Source organism: Ranitomeya imitator, chromosome 5 (genome assembly GCF_032444005.1).
Source record: "Ranitomeya imitator isolate aRanImi1 chromosome 5, aRanImi1.pri, whole genome shotgun sequence".
NCBI lineage: Eukaryota > Metazoa > Chordata > Amphibia > Anura > Dendrobatidae > Ranitomeya > Ranitomeya imitator.
In genome coordinates, this window is record NC_091286.1 from 421078612 (window position 1) to 421099985 (window position 21374).

At 41.7% G+C, this 21374-nt stretch overlaps 1 protein-coding gene across 4 annotated transcripts in view; it reads right to left on the minus strand.

Moving 5' to 3' along the window:
• MASP1 (MBL associated serine protease 1) overlaps positions 1 to 14596 on the minus strand; it is a 348061-nt gene extending 333465 nt beyond the window's left edge. Inside the window, exon 1 of one of the 4 annotated variants that reach the window (XM_069727078.1) lies at positions 14484 to 14592. In XM_069727078.1, coding sequence (XP_069583179.1) covers positions 14484 to 14488 — 5 coding nt within the window. In that variant the 5' untranslated portion in view covers positions 14489 to 14592. Of the gene's footprint in view, positions 1 to 14483 lie in introns of all 4 variants that reach the window. The other 3 variants (XM_069727077.1, XM_069727079.1, XM_069727080.1) reach the window with 3 other exon arrangements.
• Positions 14597 to 21374: the final 6778 nt, after the last annotated feature.

The following is a 21374-nucleotide window of genomic DNA, read 5'->3' on the forward strand; positions in this document are numbered from 1 at the left end:
TCTATCAGGAACAAACAGCTTCCCCACAGGACAGCGGTCAGGCCTATCAGACTGAAATTCCTGAAGCACCCGCCGCAAATCAGGGGAGATGGCAGAAAGAATCACCCCTTCCTTAAGAATGCCAACCGGCTCAAGGACTCCAGGAGAATCAGGCGAAAAACTCCTAGAGAGGGCATCAGCCTTAACATTCTTAGATCCCGGAAGATATGAGACCACAAAATCAAAACGGGAGAAAAACAGAGACTATTGAGCCTGTCTAGGATTCAGCCGCTTTGCCGACTCGAGGTAAACCAGATTCTTATGATCAGTCAAGACCACAACGCGGTGCTTAGCTCCCTCAAGCCAATGTCGCCACTCCTCAAACGCCCACTTCATAGCCAACAACTCCCGATTGCCGACATCATAATTGCATTCCGCAGGCGAAAACTTTCTGGAAAAAAAGGCACACGGTTTCATCAAAGAACCATCAGACTCCCTCTGAGACAAAATGGCCCCTGCCGAATCTCAGAAGCGTCGACCTCAACCTGAAAAGGAAGAGAAACATCCGGCTGACACAACACAGGGGCAGAAGTAAATCGGCGTTTAAGCTCCTGAAAGGCCTCAACAGCCGCAGAGGACCAATTCGTCACATCAGCGCCTTTCTTCGTCAAATCAGTAAGGGGCTTAACCACACTGGAAAAGTTGGCAATGAAACGGCGATAGAAATTAGCAAAGCCCAAAAATTTTTGAAGGCCCTTCACAGATGTGGGTTGAATCCAGTCATGAATAGCTTGAACCTTAACAAGATCCATTTCTATAGACGAGGGAGAAAAAATAAAACCCAAAAAAGAGACCTTCTGAACTCCGAATAGGCACTTAGACCCCTTCACAAACAAAGCATTATCATGAAGGATCTGGAACACCATCCTGACCTGCGTCACATGAGACTCCCAATCATCGGAAAAAATCAAAATATCATCCAAATATACGACCATGAATTTATCAAGATAATTGCGGAAAATATCATGCATGAAAGACTGGAACACAGATGGAGCATTAGAGAGCCCAAATGGCATCACAAGTATTCAAAATGGCCTTCGGGCGTATTAAATGCAGTTTTCCATTCGTCACCCTGTTTAATACGAACAAGATTAAATGCCCCTCGGAGGTCAATCTTAGTAAACCAACTAACCCCCTTAATCTGAGCAAACAAATCAGTAAGCAGAGGCAAGGGGTATTGGAATTTAACCATGATCTTATTAAGAAGACGATAATCAATACAGGGTCTCAAGGAGCCATCCTTCTTAGCAACAAAAAAGAAACCTGCTCCCAATAGTGACGAAGAGGGCCGAATATGCCCCTTCTCCAAAGACTCCTTAACATAACTCCACATGGCGGCATGCTCTGGCACAGACAGATTGAAAAGTCGGCCCTTAGGGAACTTGCAACCAGGAATCAAGTTAATAGCACAATCACAGTCCCTGTGTGGTGGAAGGGAACTGGACTTGGGCTCATCAAATACATCCTGGAAATCCGACAAAAACTCAGGGACCTCAGAAGAGGGGGAAGAGGAAATTGACATCAAAGGAACGTCACTATGTGCCCCTTGACAACCCCAACTAGTCACAGTCATAGTTTTCCAATCCAGCACCGGATTATGTTCCTGTAACCATGGAAAACCCAGTACAACAACATCATGCAGGTTATGCAACACAAGAAAACGGCAATCTTCCTGATGTGCTGGTGCCGTGTACATAGTCATCTGCGTCCAGTACTGAGGTTTATCCTTGGCCAAGGGTGTAGCATCAATATCCCTTAAAGGAATAGGGCTCTGCAAAGGCTGCAAGGAAAAACCACACCGCCTGGCGAATTCTAAGTCCATTAAGTTCAGGGCAGCGCCTGAATCCACAAATGCCATGACAGAAAAGGATGACAATGAGCAAATAAGGGTCACAGATAAGAGAAATTTAGGCTGTATAGTACTAATGGTAACAGACCTAGCGACTCTCTTAGTACGCTTAGGGCAATCAGAGATATTATGAGTAGAATCACCACAGTAAAAACACAGCCTATTCTGACGTCTGAATTCCTGCCGTTCTGTTCTAGTCAAAATCCTATCACATTGCATAGGTTCAGGACTCTGCTCCGAGGACACTGCCATATGGTGCACAGCTTTGCGCTCGCGCAGACGCCGATCAATCTGAATAGCTAGAGACATAGATTCGCTCAAACCGGCAGGTGTAGGAAAGCCCACCATAACATCTTTAAGGGCTTCCGAAAGACCTTTTCTGAAAATAGCAGCCAGAGTCTCCTCATTCCATTTAGTGAGCACAGACCATTTTCTAAATTTAAGGCAGTATAATTCTGCCGCTTCCTGACCTTGACACAAGGCCAACAGGGTTTTTTCTGCATGATCCACAGAATTAGGTTCGTCATACAATAATCAGAGCACTTGAAAAAGTGCGTCTGCATTCAATAATGCCGGATCCCCTGTTTCAAGAGAAATGGCCCAGTCTTGAGGGTCACCACGCAGCAAGGATATGATGATTTTTACTTGCTGAATGGGATCACCTGAAGAACGGGGTTTCAAAGCAAAAAACAATTTGCAGTTAATTTTAAAGTTCAAAAACTTGGATCTGTCCCCAAAAAACAAATCAGGAGTTGGAATTCTAGGCTCTAAAGCCGGAGTCTGGACAACGTAGTCCTGGATACTCTGTACTCTAGCAGCAAGTTGATCCACACGAGAAAACAAACCCTGAACATCCATGTCAGAGCATATATCCTGAACCACCCAGATATCAAGAGGAAAAAAAAGACAAACCAGAGCACAGAAAAAAAATGGTTCAGATCTTTCTTTTCCTTCTTTTGAAATGCATTTAATTCATTTTTGGCCACTTGTACTGTTATGATGCGGTGGTTTAGGAGCAACATGGAACGAGCTCTGAAGGAAGTGGTAACTGTACTGACCGCAGTCCCTAAGCTCAACACAACACTAGAAGTAGCCGTGGGGTGCTCCTAACTCTCCCTAGGCACCTCGTCACCGCCTAAGAGCTAACTACCCCTAAAGATAGAAGCAGGAAAACTTTCTTGCCTCAGAGAAAATCCCCAAAGGATAGATTAGCCCCCCACAAATAATGACTATGAGTGGAGAGGGAAAAGACATACACAGAATGAAACCAGGATGAGCACAGGAGGCCAGTCTAACTTGATAGACAGGACAGGATGGAATACTGTGCGGTCAGTATAAAACACTACAAAAATCCACGCAGAGTTTACTAAAAATCTCCACACCTGACTAAAGGTGTGGAGGGTAAATCTGCTTCCCAGAGCTTCCAGCAAGACAGAATTAATTCATACTGATAACGCTGGACAAACATAGAAGCACAGAACGGATAAGTCCACAAACTCTGAACAGAAAAGAGCAAGCAAAAACTTAGCTTTGCTGAACTGGTCAGGATAACAGGGAACTCCAAAGAGATGTGAATACAACCAGGAACCATTTACAAGTGGCACTGGCTTATGGACAGAGCCAGGCATAAATAGCCGAGCAGAAAAGACGATCAGTGGAAGCAGCTGAAGACAGCTAACTCCAAGGAGCAGCCATACCACTAGAAACCACAAGAGGGAGCCCAAGAGCAGAACTCACAAAAGTGCCACTTACAACCAACAGAGGGAGCCCAAGAGCGGAATTCACAACAGATATCTATGTGTTTGGTTTTGCCTCCCATTGAATTCAATGGTGTTCCATCAGGATGTTCGGCAACCATAGCAGAACCAAATCTTAAAAAGTTTGCTCATCTCTACTTATTAACCCCATCACAACTTTTTAAAGATGTGTTGCTGCCTTCTTTTTCTAAAAAAAAGTTTAAGTTTTTTTCAAATGAAATGGAAAAATGCTTAACTTTCAACTTCTCATATGACTTCTATGTCCTGTTGTGAATAAAATATGGCTATGAGATATTTACAAATCATTTCTTGTTTTTCTTTTACATTTTACACAACATCCCAACTTTTATGGAATTGAGGTTGTATAATCTATGCACTGAGAAATGCTAAATTGGAGGACAGACCAGGAACTCTTATCGATAGTCAGAATGGGGGATCCTATCTCCTTTAATACCTGTGTAGTGTGCTGCGAAACAAAAAGATGCCTCCTTCTTCTCGCATATGAGTCTTCCATGTCCATTAAGAAGTAGAAATTTTCTTAATGAATATGCAGCTTCTTCACATCCTTTCTTTGTTTATTTTTAATGTTTTTTATTTTTAATGTTTTATACTGGAAGAATTTTTAACCGATTTGTCATTTAATTTTAAGAAAATTTACAGGTATCAGAACAAAGTATGAAAAATCAGACGTGTATATTGCATGGTTTTTATGAATTTACAATTATTATTTATTCAAAAGCTAAATATTCAACTTTGTTTACTGATTTCTATCTCACAAGGACTAAAGGTACCGTCACATTAAGCGATGCTGCAGCGATATAGACAACGATGCCGATCGCTGCAGCGTCGCTGTGTGGTCGCTGGAGAGCTGTCACACAGACAGCTCTCCAGTGACCAACGATGCCGAAGTCCCCGGGTAACCAGGGTAAACATCGGGTTACTAAGCGCAGGGCCGTGCTTAGTAATCCGATGTTTACCCTGGTTACCATTGTAAATGTAAAAAAAAAAAACACATACTCACATTCCGGTGCCTGTAATGTCCCCCGGCGTCCGCTTCCCTGCACTCCTCCTGCATCCTGTGTAAGCGCCGGCCGTAAAGCAGAGCGGTGACGTGACCGCTGTGCTCTGCTTTACGGCCGGCCGGCGCTGACACAGGATGCAGGAGGAGTGCAGGGAAGCGGACGCCGGGGGACATTACAGGCACCGGAATATAAGTATGTAGTGTTTTTTTTTTTTACATTTACAATGGTAACCAGGGTAAATATCGGGTTACTAAGCGCGGCCCTGCACTTAGTAACCCGATGTTTACCCTGGTTACAAGTGAAGACATCACTGAATCGGCGTCACACACGCCGATTCAGCGATGTCAGCGGGTGATCCAGCGACAAAATAAAGTTCTGGCCTTCTAGCTCCGACCAGCGATCTCACAGCAGGATCCTGATCGCTGCTGCGTGTCAAACACAACGAGATCGCTATCCAGGACGCTGCAACGTCACGGATCGCTATCGTTATCGTTCTAAAGTCGCTCAGTGTGAAGGTACCTTAAGTACAATTTTCATTATTGTTCCTCTTAATTTTTCTTTCTAGAGGTAAAATATATGGATAAAGTCATAACTTACAGATTTTGTGGTGCAATACTAACAAAAGCAGTGTCTACTGGTAAATGTTAGTCTTTTTAACTAGGTGTCTGGCTATATATACTGTATATATATATATATATATATATATATATACAGGTCCTTCTCAAAAAATTAGCATATAGTGTTAAATTTCATTATTTACCATAATGTAATGATTACAATTAAACTTTCATATATTATAGATTCATTATCCACCAACTGAAATTTGTCAGGTCTTTTATTGTTTTAATACTGATGATTTTGGCATACAACTCCTGATAACCCAAAAAACCTGTCTCAATAAATTAGCATATCAAGAAAAGGTTCTCTAAACGACCTATTACCCTAATCTTCTGAATCAACTAATTAACTCTAAACACATGCAAAAGATACCTGAGGCTTTTATAAACTCCCTGCCTGGTTCATTACTCAAAACCCCCATCATGGGTAAGACTAGCGACCTGACAGATGTCAAGAAGGCCATCATTGACACCCTCAAGCAAGAGGGTAAGACCCAGAAAGAAATTTCTCAACAAATAGGCTGTTCCCAGAGTGCTGTATCAAGGCACCTCAATGGTAAGTCTGTTGGAAGGAAACAATGTGGCAGAAAACGCTGTACAACGAGAAGAGGAGACCGGACCCTGAGGAAGATTGTGGAGAAGGACCGATTCCAGACCTTGGGGAACCTGAGGAAGCAGTGGACTGAGTCTGGTGTGGAAACATCCAGAGCCACCGTGCACAGGCGTGTGCAGGAAATGGGCTACAGGTGCCGCATTCCCCAGGTAAAGCCACTTTTGAGCTACAGAGAAGCAGCACTGGACTGTTGCTAAGTGGTCCCAAGAACTTTTTTCTGATGAAAGCAAATTTTGCATGTCATTCGGAAATCAAGGTGCCAGAGTCTGGAGGAAGACTGGGGAGAAGGAAATGCCAAAATGCCTGAAGTCCAGTGTCAAGTACCCACAGTCAGTGATGGTGTGGGGTGCCATGTCAGCTGCTGGTGTTGGTCCACTGTGTTTCATCAAGGGCAGGGTCAATGCAGCTAGCTATCAGGAGATTTTGGAGCACTTCATGCTTCCATCGGCTGAAATGCTTTATGGAGATGAAGATTTCATTTTTCAGCACGACCTGGCACCTGCTCACAGTGCCAAAACCACTGGTAAATGGTTTACTGACCATGGTATTACTGTGCTCAATTGGCCTGCCAACTCTCCTGACCTGAACCCCATAGAGAATCTGTGGGATATTGTGAAGAGAAAGTTGAGAGACGCAAGACCCAACACTCTGGATGAGCTTAAGGCCGCTATTGAAGCATCCTGGGCCTCCATAACATCTCAGCAGTGTCACAGGCTGATTGCCTCCATGCCACGCCGCATTGAAGCAGTCATTTCTGCCAAAGGATTCCCGACCAAGTATTGAGTGCATAACTGAACATTATTATTTGATGGTTTTTTTGTTTGTTATTAAAAAACACTTTTATTTGATTGGATGGGTGAAATATGCTAATTTATTGAGACAGGTTTTTTGGGTTATCAGGAGTTGTATGCCAAAATCATCAGTATAAAATCAATAAAAGACCTGACAAATTTCAGTTGGTGGATAATGAATCTATAATATATGAAAGTTTAATTGTAATCATTACATTATGGTAAATAATGAAATTTAACACTATATGCTAATTTTTTGAGAAGGACCTGTATATATTTCTGTAATGCTTTGATCTATGAGTTAATTCAATAAGAGACTCTTTACATCAGATCATGCTAACTGTGGAGTCACCCAAAATGCCAATTAATATTACTGAATTCTTTAAATAAAAATACACAGCATGCTATTTAGGAACTTGGTAAATTTATATTAATTGTTTAGAAACTATGACAAATGTATAAATTCCGACATAAACAGAGTCGAAATATTCGCTTTAGACTTTGTACTACCAAGCGTATCACTGAAAATTATTTGATTACTGCAGTATTTTACATTTCAAAGAATTTCTTTCAAAACTCAAGACATTTGCTGGGATGATTTCCATTTCGTGCATGAGTGTCAATCTTTCTGCACACAATTCTTATGTAAATGAGTTTATTCAGTGCTATCTTAGGAGTAAGTCGTTATTTAGATTCACATTTGTATGTGTAGGAATAAACTTACATGACAAATAGAAGCTTGTAGAAAACAAAATTATACATTTTAGTTAATTGACACTAGTTTTATGGTTTTATTAGAATTTTTCATGCTCTTTGCTTTATTGGTTCATTGTTTGTTGCTTCTTGTTATTTAAGTTTTGGCTTTTTTTTAAATATTAAAAAACAGCATTTCTCAGGTTTTTAGCCTGTGCTGACAGTCTAAATACAGGTTGCGAGAAAGAGGAAAATGTAACAAACTTCACTCTCCCTGGCAAACAATATAATGTATAAACATACCTGACAGCTCTGGAATAACAAGCTGTGTATTTCACTTATTTATTTCATATTATTCACCAAATTTAATAAACATTTAATTTATAATCATAATGAGCATACTTAGCTAACATCATTAATATAGACATTCATTATTAAACTATAAATTAACTTCAGGTGGCTGGTTAATAGAATTACATTCACTTGTCACTAACATATTAATATCTTGTCCAGTAAAAAATAATTCTTATTTATCATCAAAATCATGCATTTTGTGTGTATACTGAATTTCACTATTTCTCAACTCCAATTCTCGATTACCCTCAAGTACTTTTTTTCAGAGTTTTGCAATGAAATCTCCACAATATAAAAACGGTGTCAATTTGAAGTAAACCCATATTTTGGCGAACATGTGGGCAATATAAATGTGATCAGGATTACCAAACGTCCCAAACAGATAAGATATTCCAAAATCATGACCACTTAGGCTATTCATATGACATGTAGGGTGTCAAATCCCCCATAGTATATGAAGGACTTAGAGTCTCCGTGCATGTGCATGTCTCCACTGAAAGGCGGCAATTATTTTACTGTAAGTGCAGCCTTGAAATTAAAATATAAAATGTGTGGGTTCACTTCCATATGTAACTGTATCTATTCAGATGAATTAGTCACTATTTTGACATGTCCAGTAATCGTCTGTTAGAACAGATACACAGAACAGACACAACTTTTTCGTCCGGCTAAGGAAGCCTAATTGCAACTGGATCCTTTAACATTGAAGTCTATAGAAAATGAATCCATTAACTCCCTAATGACCGCCGATATGCTTTGTACAGCGGCAATTAAGGATACTTATTCCTTAGCGCCGCTTTTTACCGGCACTGAGAAATAAGTGCATAGCGCCCTCCCAGTGTCGGAATTTCTCCAGGGTGTCAGCTACCGGGGTAGCTGAGACCCCAGAGAACATGATTTGGGTAAGTTTTTACTGACCCCAGTGTTGCAATGGCTGTTATTAATGGAATAACGGCGACCGCAAACAAAAGTCAGATTTCCCATTAAATTTCTCTCTCCTTTGTTGTCATCACACATCAGATCAGAGAGAAATGGGGTCCCCTGATCTCCCCCGGAACTTCTGGTGTCCCTGCATCCTCCTATGAAGTTCCCTTTCTGGTGGCGTCTTCTTCCGGAAAAAAAAATGGCGGGCGCATGTGCAGTGCACCCACCTAGATCAGGCGGCTGGCAACTGTCAACAATTGGAAATTTTTCCTATTGGTTCATTTTCATCACTGTGATAGACCCTAGGTTTAGAGTTGGGCTAAAATTAGGGTTTAGTTAAAGTTAGGGTTGGACTAGGGTTAGGGTTGGGTGTGGGTTAGGGTTGGGGCTAGGGTTTGGGTTGGGCTAAAGTTAAGGTTCGGCTAAAGTTAGGGTTGGCCTAGGGTTAGGGTTGTGGTTATGGTTGGGATTATGGTTATGGTTGGGATTAGGGTTAGGGGTGTGTTAGAGTTAGGTTTGTGGTTAGGGCTAGGTTTGGGATTAGGGTTAGGTTTGTGGTTAGGGTTATGGTTAGGGTTGGGATTAGGGTTAGGGGTGTCTTGGGGTTAGGGTTGGAGTTAGAATTGGAGGGGTTCCACTGTTTTGGTACATCAGGGGGTTTCCAATCGTGACATGGCCCCACCATTAGTTCCAGCCAATTTTGTGTTTAAAAATCAAAATGGTGCTTCCTCCCTTCTGAGCCGTGCCATGCACCCAAACAGTGTCTTTCCCCCACATACAGGGTATTGGCATACTCAGGAGAAATTGCACAACATATTTTGTGGTCCATTTTCTCCTGATACCGTTGTGAAAATAAAAAAATTGGTTTCAAAATAATTTTTTTGGCAAAAAAAAGTAAAATGTTCATTTTTTTATTCCACGTTGCTTTAGTTCTTTTGAAGCACCTGAAGGGTTAATAAACTTCTTGAATGTGGTTTTGCGAACCTTGATGGGTGCAGTTTTTAGAATGGTGTCACTTTTGGCTATTTTCTGTTATATTGACCCCTCAAAGTCACATCATATATGAGGTGGTCCCTAAAAAGAATGGTTTTGTAAATTTTGTTGGAAAAATGAGAAATTGCTGGTCAACTTTTAACCCTTATAACGTTCTAATGAAAAAGCTATGTTTCCAAAATTGCGGTGATGTAAAGTTGACTTGTGGGAGATGTTCTTTCTTAACTATTTTGTGTGACACCACTCTCTGATTTAAGGGTTTAAAAATTAAAAGTTTGAAAATTACAAAATTGTCAAAATTTTTGCCAAATTTCGTTTTTCTCATATAAACCCAAGTTATATCGAAATTTTTTTTACCGTTAACATGAAGTACAATATGTCATGAAAAAATATGGATATGTAGAAGCATTCTAGAGCTATAACTTCATAAAGTGACAGTGGTCAGAATTGTAAACTTTGGCTTGGTCATTAAGGACAAAATTGGCTCTGTCACTAAGGTGTTAAATAATAGCCATCTATTTTTCCATCATTTGAAAAAGATTTGTTATTTGGTTACCATATCAGGTTCAAATGGAGGAAACGAAAGGCTATCCTTTTTCATTAGAATGTTAAAAAAAGAAAGTGCTTAGAAGTGCTGATTTTAACTAGTAGTCGATCTAAAATCATATAAATTTTGGCTCCATTAGATGCAAAGGGTTTATACAGTTTCCTTCTCACATTGCTTTTTTTTAATTACTGTGTTATGAAATTAAATTCCACGGCTACATGGAAGCATCAGCTTTCAGTTCACACAGATTTACACTCTTGAGATGCAATTGTTATGTGACTATTATAATATTGAGCTTTACTTTAACTTTTTGACATTGCTGTGTCTCAGCTAATTACGGCTGTAGTAACCTTAAGTCAGGGGATATTGAGACGCTCATAAGACGCTCATATTCTGCAAATCAATACATTCATATTGGTGCAAAAGTTGTTAGACTTTGGATGTTGACACATCTGAAGTTGAAGGATGGCAGTACTACTGATTAAGTAATTGAAAAATGAAATACAAAAATGGCCATCTGCCATTTGTACCAGCGATGCCCAACAGACAATTCTGCCATCTAATACCAAATAACACTTTGCTATTTAGCGATACTGGACATACAGGAAGCACAGGTCCATTGCACAAAATCCTCCCATTACATCACCCCAAAGACAGGCAGATCCTGAGTCTATACAGACTGAGCGCCCACAGACTAGAGGTGGAAACAGGGTGGCACTAACAGACATACAAGCCATGGGAGAACAGACAGTGCCAGCAGTGCCAGCAGGGGGCACTGGAGGACGAGGCGCACTTCCTGTTTCACTGCAACAATTACTCAGCAGTGAGGGCCTCCCACTTCCAGAGACTTTCCATTCACATCCCGGACTTCTCAACCATGGACGAGGAGAGGAAACTCTGCATCCTACTGGGGGAGGAGGAATCAAAAGTGGAGCTCGCCATCCAATACGTCACCATATGTCATAAGCTGAGAGGAACCTAAACCCCCTTAAATGGACTATTATTTCCCAAATTGTGCCCCCAACACCCCACCCCATAATCCCCGATGCCCTCCCATGTCATGTTTATTTTCCTTGCTGTGGCAACACTAAATTTATTTTGGTCCTGCCAATAAAGCCAGTTTGAGTTTGAGTTGAGTATAACTTGAGTATGTAGAAGAACAATGATGTGGAGCTCTAGACAATAACTGATGTTTGGAAAAACTACTGCTAGATCTTCTATAAACAGTCCACAAATGAGAAAATCATCATTCTCACGCACCACATGTTCGACGTGCAAAAAATTAGAAAAAAAAAATGCATGAGAAATCATCATTACCACAAATTGTAGTAATTGAAAACGGTTCAAAATGAGAGCAATAAAATGTTCTAGCACTTCTTCATGTTATCATCTGAAATATCTCTTTGTGAAATTGCTATGTTCAAATACATGAAAACACATTGGACTTTTGCTTCATTTTTTTAAATAGATCAGCAAGGTACAAATTTCAAGTGCTCCAGAGTCCCTACTTTCAGGAGCCATATTCATACAATATGAAAGTGGTTTTCTGAGTTTTCAAAAAAGTAGGCAAAGAATTGGTGAAAAAAATATTAAAAGAAACATTACTAATCCTCAGCAGTTCCAAAACTACAGCTTCATTGCTCCCTGCCTGTCTTTCTGCACTTGACTGGAGTGACAATGTGTCATATACCACAGGTTACCACTTGCCTCAATGGTCTTACTCAATATGATGGTGGCCTTGTGTTCTGTTATCTCTGTAGCCTAGTGCACAGAGCACTGGAAAGGCAGTTCAGTAATAGTGAGCATTCAATATGGATGTTAGGTTTTTATATTACTTTACCTAATTTCCTATGTTTACTGACTTTTTTTGACAAATCAGAAAAACTATTTAAAAGGGTTGTCCGGTCCAAATGGATAATTCTACAGTTACTCAGAGTAACTGCAGACTTATGAATCCCCTTAGTGCATGCATTGTGTGCTGTGGGGATTCACTGGTTTCTGACCCAGGATCGGAGGGTATGTATGCGTCATACATACTACTGGCCAATGGGCACCCTCTTGTCAGCCATGCCCACTGAACAGCCTTGTCACTAGATGGGGCATGGCCTCGCTCCATACAAGTGAATGGATCGAGGTCATGCCCACTAACAGGCCATGCCCACTGTAACTATATCGCATTCAGATAGATGCTACTTTGCAAGTGCCCCCACCGGTGCCATTTTGCTTGAGCAAAAAAAATATTGGCTCCATCAAGATGGTGCAACAGAATCTATTGGCGATAGATGCTACTGCACAGGTGTCGTCGGTACCATTTTGATGGATCCAATTTTTTTCTCCAGCAAAATGGGGCAAGCAGCAGCGCTTGCGGATTAGCATCTATTGGAATGTGACAGATGCTACTGAGCAGGTGCCGTTACCAGTGTCATTTTGATGAAGATATTTTTTTTTCTCCACAATAATATATGACTAAATCATAAATGCATATATGTATATTAGCCAATGTATCATGCTACAGCTCAGGCACTGCCACTGGCGCCATTTTGATGAACGTTAATTTTTTTTGCAGCCACATATGATATGGAGTATGTCATGAAATAGGGGGCAGGTCACTGAAGGTTCAGTGAGCTGTCATAAACCCATACAGATGAACATGTAAGCAGAGCACCACATAAAGACCCCCCACAGGCCTCCGGCATATCATTATATTGCACAAGCATATCATTAACTGAAAACTACAAATAAAGATTAAACAACAACCACAAGATGGATTTCATCAACTGAGGTATAATTTTAATCAGTATAACAGCATCAGCCTGACAGTGTCTATAGTTTTCTGAGCAAAATCCAGCTGACAGGTTCCCTTTAAACCAAGTTTAGAACTTAACTTTGTAATAAAAAAGGATCTACACACATGTTCCATACACAAAGTAGTCATATATAAGCTCACACAAACCCTATAGTCCAGACTGTAAGATCATTGAGTAATGACTCCTAAGGTGTCACTGGCGTTGCCCAGGGGGCGCTATCAGGGGGCGCGTGAATGAGCGCAGGGAGTGCAGGCAGTGCACGCAGTGCACAAGGACCTTAGACTAGTGTAGTGAGCACAGGACCTGGCACTGAGCGTTCACGTGACCGGGGGGCGGATCCACCGCTCTTGAGTGCAGGGAAGGACACTGAGCAAGAAGAGCACAGGGCAAAGACACTACACGTGGTCAAGGAGAGCCAAGAGTCAGAAGCCAGACGAACACACAGTACCTAGGGGTCAGATAACCAGGAGAGACAGAGCAGTACAAAAGCAAGATACAAGGCAGAAGTCAGGGGACAAACCGAGGCAGATGCTGCCAACATTAAATATCTGCCCCAAAACCAAAGAGAGGCAGACTGAATTAACCCTGACTAGGATGGAGGTGCAACCATCCTGTCCAGAGTCATGACACATTGTTTAGGAAATCATTGAAGGTTAGACAAATTATTTAAATCCTGCACCAACTGAGATATACTGTAGACATTGCATTGAAAATAGCACAAGTACATGTTAAGAGTGCATGACCATCACAACTCTTTTGTGCAAAGAGTATGACATTTCAGGTTTAGGTGTGCACTCTCATTGTACATAACTCAAAATTACATTTTTTTATGAAAGTACCCCAAATTTTATTATGGTATTTAGTTTCTATTACTTTGTGATTTCTATCTCTAATGAAAGTATTACAAAGAAGACATTTTTTGGGATATATGTATGGGGCCCTACCTTAATGACATAATTCAGATGCAAAATATTATGCCTTGTACTTTTAGTGTTTAAATGTTACCATAAACTAAAGTAGAACTAATTACGGTATACAGGCTGAAGTACTCTACTTTGAATAAAGTGATGGTGTCGCGTAATAATTAGATGTACATTTCACATGATGTCATATTGCTTTACTCATGTCAGATTTATTTAATAGAACTCGTCGAATATGAAATACAAAATAAAAATCTAAAAATTTGTATATATATACATATACATATATTTGGAGAGGAAAAAAGTTTTCTTTTAACTTTACACCATAGGTTGAAGCTTAGAAGAAGCAGTTATATAACATAAGCACAGCAAACAAGCAGACAAGCTGTTCTACATATAATCTACTACGTCTAAGAGTTTATTTACCAGATTCCTGATGCAAACCGTTTATGACTTTCTACTAAAACAATCCAACATCCTTAATCATCATAAATCATCTCCAAGTTATGACTTGAAGTTTCCTCGACACCTTTTGACTTAGTGCTTTTCTTACTAACCTCATGTTGGCAGCCTGTGCTGCTCTCTGCCTTGTATCTCCTTTGTGTATGTGTGTGTGCCTGGTCCCAATTGCTGCTCTGCTTGGGTCTATCTTTGTTGTGCGACTTCTGTGTTGTGTGCCTGGGAGCGAGTGCTGCTATTCTGTACTCTGGTCACGCCTCCTCCCTCTAACTGTTCCTCAGTAAGAAAAAAGAAAAGCCTGACAGGACTTTAAAATAAGTACTTAGGTTGGAAGGGAAAGAAGAAGTAAAAGATCTATTTGTTCAAAAGTACTCCCCGAAGTGTTACAATTATACCACAATTACAACTTCCAGACCTCCACAAGGTATAAAGCCACATTAGGAAATTGAGCGATTAATTGTAATCAGTATTGCAAGACTGTTAGAAAGAAGTTAATTTCAGCATATTTGGAATAATGAATGAAAAACAAGTGGATGGAGATTTATTCTTCTTGGCATCTTGCATTTTGTCAGTTATTTGTCATCTGTATAGTAATGTAGTATGGGATATGAACAATGCCAGATCAGAGAATATTAAAACATTTGTCTCACTAGCATAAGGTTGTGCTGGATCCCTTTTCTAATACATTTACACAGTCATCCATATGGGGCGTTAATGGGGTCCATGTGGGTTCATTGAGGTTGCTATATTTTTGGGGGCAAAAATAGTAATGTAGACTTTGTGATCTTCGACATTAAAAATATTGGAACAGGTGATGGAAACCTCAGTTCTCAAAACACATGTACTACCAGATTTTAATGTAGTGATTTCAAAACTTATTACTGTTTAGGAATCTGGGAAAAAAGTTTCTAGTCTCTGGAACATCTCATCTTCCATTTCTTCCTCCAGGAAGCTTGTTGATAGGGCATGGGAAGCATTTCATGATTATGGTCTGGCCAAATACAGGAGAACAGGGTGCAATCAATTTAACAAGTCTTCCTATTGTACCCTTGAAAACCTCTGGAACATCAGGGAATTGAGAGGAAAGACTGTTCTAATTAATTTATATGATATCAATATCTTGACAGCTTAGATGCCTCTGTAAGGGTGGTACTCAGGGACGGCGCCAGCACACAGCGTACCCGGGCAAGTGCCGGGGCCCTGGTGAGACAGGGGGCCCATTCAGGGCCAGCGTTAGGGGCAGGCAGCTGCCAAGGGCCCCCGCTCCCCCAGGGACCCTCATCTAGCAGCACATCACGCAGCCGCTATGGGGTCTCTGTGAGGCAGAGGGGCCCGCCTGTCGTCAGCGCCAACTCCCCCGCCGCTGCATTACACTATACCGGCGTCTGCCGGTAAAGTTCAAAGCAAATGATGGAGGAGAGAGCGTCACCTGACGCTCCCTCTCCCATCATTCCCCAACTCTGCCTCTGACACTGCTGCTGCGGGTGCGCGATGACATCATCGCACACTCGCTGTGCGTCAGGCAGTGCAGCAGCAGCCGCCGAGACCGGAGCCGGGTGCAGCACGGGCACGTTGAGAGGTGAGGAGTGTTTTTTTTTTTTGTAACTATAACAGTGAGTACTGGACTATGGGCCCATTCTTTGGGAGGGGGGCTGTGCTGTATACTACATGTCTGTGCTATATACTACATGTTTGTGCTATATACTACATGGCTGTTCTATATACTATGTGGGCCGTGTTATATACTACGTGGCTGTGCTATATACTATATGGGCTGTTATATACTACATGAGCTGTGCTATATACTACATGGCTGTTCTATATACTACGTGGGCCATGTTATATACTACGTGGCTGTGCTATATACTATATGGGTTGCTATATGCTACTTGGACTGTGCTACATACTACATGGCTGTTCTATATACTACGTGGGCCGTGTTATATATTACGTGGGCTGTTATATGCTACTTGGGCTGTTCTATATACTACGTGGGCCGTGTTATATGCTACATGGACTGTGCTATATACTACGTGGCTGTGTTATATGCTACGTGGGCTGTTATATACTACAATGGCTGTGTTATATACTACGTGGGCTGTGTTATAAACTACATGGCTGTGTTATATGCGATCATGAATGTGTTAAAGGGGGGGCCCACTGAGACTCTTTCGCCCGGGGCCCTTAGAAACCTGGAGCTGGCCCTGGTGGTACTTATTGGTGGTTTTAACTTTCATCAGCTTATAGATTTATTGATGACAAGGGCACATTACATGCTTTGTTCAGCCACAGCATATCATGGGCATAATAATCATTTGTTAAAAAAAAGTGAACAAATGTACAAAAACTGCAAATATATTATGTTCACATTCCATTTTTGGCCTTCAATTTACATATACACTGGAAAAAGCCGCCAACATGTACAGTACTTTAATCAGAGATTGACAGCGACATTTAACATTTTTACAGCCGCAGGTGGATTGCATTTCCCCTTGTGACAGTTAGGGGAATGACAGCTGTTCAAATCAGCTGTTATGTGTCTAGCTCAGCGCTGGAGCCCACATCGAAGGAAGGGAGGTGACCTATGATGTACCTATACTGTCATGAGTCAGGATGGGGTGGTTCTGGCTCCGTCCTGGTTAGGTCAGGGTTAAGATACTTTGCCTCTCTTTGGTTCTGGGGTGGCTATTTAATGCTTGTAGTTCCGGGGTTCAGTGTCGGTGAAACTTCTGTTTATTCGGCTAGGGATTGCTGACCCAGGTTACTCATCTGTATTGTTGTGCCTCTGTGCATGTGAGCTTTTCTGTGCATGACCCAGTTCATCCCCTGACTTCTGCCTCTGTGTTCTGCTTTGTACTGCCCTGTCCTTTGTTCTCTGACCCCTTGGCTCGTCTCGGTTCACTCGCTGTCTCATCCCAGGTACCTCGCTCTCATTTGGCCTTGACACTTGGCTCTCCATTTGACTACGTTTACGTTTTGTGCCCCGTATTCAGCGCTCTCAGCTGCTTCCCCATCCTCACGTGCGGTAGCTCTGCCCCCTGCAATCGGGTGACTGTTTAGTGTCAGGTCCTGTGCACACTGCATCCTTTAGCTCTCACACTCCCTGCGCTCGGTTTCGGGTCACCTGCAGGCACCCTCTAATCTACTCAGGTGACACACACTGTGCGTCATTACATATAAATCCATCATAGGTCGTAACGGGATTAAAAGGCTTTTAGGACTACTCTGGCGGCTTATTTTTATTATCCCCTCTGTTAGTACTTATTAGTGTGTGTGTTGAGAGTGCATTTAGATACTTACCTGTCGCAATCTTCTGCCGCTCTGGTAAGCTTCGGCACATTTGTGACTTGCGCTGCGGGCCAGTAGGTCATAAATACAGTCACTGAAATAAAGGTACACCTTGCTTCGATGAGATGGCTTTGATGAAAACAGTGATAACTTAGTACCCTATGTTATTTACATGTGCCATTACTATGTATTAATTTACCTACTTCAGGGTATTTGCTCATTTTGTTTCTATCTTAGGTTCTATATTGTCTAAATACACTAATAATTACTAACAGAGGGGACAATAAAATAAATCAGATTGATCCTTTAACCAGTTCTAAGAAATAAAGAATTACATAATTTCGGGACTGGTTGGAGGCGTAATATACTATGTCCTTTTCCTTTCATATATTTCCAAAGCTGTCGAAACAGTGACACATCCAGTACAATAAATTGTGATAGAAAAGTGCAACTGGATGGAAGGAGGGAATATGAAAAACCTCCATACTGAATCACACACGTTTCCCCCGTACTCCTGTGCACTCACTTTAATTTCTTGACTGATGCTGTGAACTATTTTCCTTTTTCTGCATTGCTCCACTTATTCCAGGGTAGTTTCTTACTTTCTTCTGGGTCATATAAACAATAAACAATTTTTTGTTGGTGGAACTAGGAGAGAAAGGAACACTTTCTGAGCGAAGTATCTGTTAAGGTTGGCAGATTGCACTAAATAAAATATAAAATTAAGTGCAATCGCAACTCGGGGTCCACCATGCAGAATTGAACCTGCTGCTAGTGTGAACAATGATTGAACAAAACAGCGAGCATTACCCTAAACACACTGTGTTAATGCCACACAGTGTGATCAGTGCACTGAGTACCAAGTTCAGTTACTTCACAGAGAGGTACTGCACTAAGAATCCTAAGAACTACATCCCGTTAATGTCACAGGGATGTTAGCGCGTGGATTAACCTTGCTCTGCAACTAAACTGTGCTAAGCGCACATACGAATAGAAGGAACTCTTCTGACGCTAGGTACTATACTCTGTCACCTTCACTTAGAGGAAGCAGAAGGATTGAGCTTGATCTGTAACTGAACTGTGCTAACCGCACACATGAACGAAACAGATGCTAAGCCCAGTGGCTAGTGACCCCAGTCCTGATGCTACTGAACTTGTGCTTGGCCAGCACCCTAAGCATGAAGCAGGCTAGAGACTCAGGCATTGAGAAATGGGTACGAAACCACATAAGTGTGCTATCTGCCTGCCAACGTGAACAGTCTTTGAGCATAGACAGAAACACACAAATGTGTAGCCAGTAGTAGAGTAACCACCGACTCACGCCAAAACTTAAATGACCCTAGCATGCCCACATGCGCCCCTGAGAGCCTTTTATATGCTTGGCTCCACCCCAAACACTCATGCCCAGTCGGTCGAGACATCGCTCGCTGGCCAGTCCGGTGCTGCCACACCACCAGAGCAGCTGTCGTCCGACCACCAATAAGAAGATGCCACATCAGGTACATGCTTAGTAAGGTGATCTCTGGACTTAGACTCCAGAGCGCAAGGCTGCACCTGCATATCACTGATTACCATAGACTTGGCTGGAGAGCCAGCAGTAACCAAACGTATACCACGAGCCTGAGCAAGGCGCTGGGACTGACGTCTGTGCTGAGCAGCAATCACATCGTCTGAACCTGAATGGGAAACCACAGCAGCAGATAATGCTTGGGATCTATCCCGTGCAGCGGGAGAATCACAAAGCATAACAGTATCCTAAAACTTTAAAGCCAATAGCTGAAAATATTCTCACCTGGCAAAGCTGTGCTACAAGCACAACTCCAATTCCACTATAGTGGATTCCAGCAGGTGCAGCCAACCTAGTGTACTTTAGAAATATCCTTCATGGGAAGTTCCAGAGCTGAAGCAAACCAGATAAATAGTGTTTGAGGAAGGCTAGATGTAGCTGCATAGTGTTTTTCAATAAAAATATTTTTTACATAATAGTTTTGCATTATTTGCATTCATAATATCCATTTGCCTTTTTATCTCAATGGGAGTACCCGTTATCTGGCTTGTTTAACTTCAATTTTTTTTATTATTGTTTAATTTAAATATATTCAGGTCTGGCAAATATTAAGAGACCACTGCAACATTTTCAGTCTGTCTGATCTTTCTCTTTATCGATATATTTTTGAGTAAAATGTAAATTGTTCTTTAGGTTTATAAACTTCTGACAACATGTCTCCGAAATTCCAAGCAATAAATTTTGTATTTTTTTTCTGAAAAGGAGAAATGGTCAAAACTTTTTTTTAAAAACCACAGTGCTTTCAGACCTCAAATAATGCAAAGAAAATAAGTTCATCATCATTTTGAAACAACAATGCTAATGTTTTAACTCAGGAAGAGTTCAGAAATTAATATTTTGTTGAATAACCATGATTTTTAATTACCTCTTATGTGTGTCTTGGCATGGTTTCCATCAGTCTTTCACACTGCTCCTGGTGCAAAAATGTAAGCAGTTCTTCTTTGTTTGATGGCTTGACTATCAATCATCCTCTTGATTAGATTTCAGAGGTTTTCAATGGGGTTCAGGTCTGGAGATTGGGTTGTCCATAACAGGGTTTTGATGTGGTGGTCTCTTAATTTTTAACAATCAGCGACAGCCACAGTCTGGCGGCAATATGGCCGCTCTTTCTTCCCCGCAGTGAGTGCCCGCTCCATACTCCCCTCCAGTCATCCAATCAGCCATCACACAGGGTTAATGCCAGTGTTACCGGAGCTCGGTGTAACACACTCCGGTTACGCAGGTAGTAACCCTGTGTGACCAACTTTTTACTGTTGATGCTGCGTATGCAGCATCAATAGTAAAAAGATCTAATGTTACAAATAATAATAATAAAAAAAGTTATTCTCACCCTCTGACGTCGCGCTGTCCTTGGCAGTGCAAGCGGCAGGTTCCGGTGCTTAGGATGCTATGCGAGAAGGACCTGCCATGACGTCACGGTCATGTGACCGCAACGTCATCACAGGTCCTGCACTCATACCAACCCTGGGACCGGAAGCTGCCGCGTGCACCGCACACAGGCGACAGGACTACAAGGGGCCCTCGGAAGGTGAGTATATGTTTCTTTTTATTTTTTAACCTGTTACATATGTGGCTGGGCAATATACTACGTAGCTGGGCAATATACTACGTGACTGGCCAATATACTACGTGACTGGGAAGTATACTACGTGTCTGTGCTGTACACTATGTGGCTGTGCAATATACTATGTGGCTGGGCAATATACTTTGTGTCTGGGCAATATACTACGTGGCTGGGCAATATACTACGTGGCTGGGTAATATACTACGTGGGCTGTGCAATATACTACGTGGACATGCATATTCTAGAATACCCAATGCGTTAGAATCGGGCCACCATCTTGCATATATATAATTGTCTAAGAGGTACTTCCGTCTGTTTGTCTCTAACTTCTGTAAAGGAAATCCAGGGTCGCTGATTGGTCCCGGCCGGCCGACCAATCAGTGATATTGGGGCCGGAGTTAAACACCGCTTCACTTTCTACTATTGATGCTGCCTATGCAGCATCAATAGTAAAAACAGATAATGTTAAAAATAATAATAAAAACAAAATTATATTCTCACCTTCCGGCGTCTGCGGCACCCTTCTCCCGCTCCTCGCGATGCTCCAGTCCCAAGAATGCATTGCAGCAA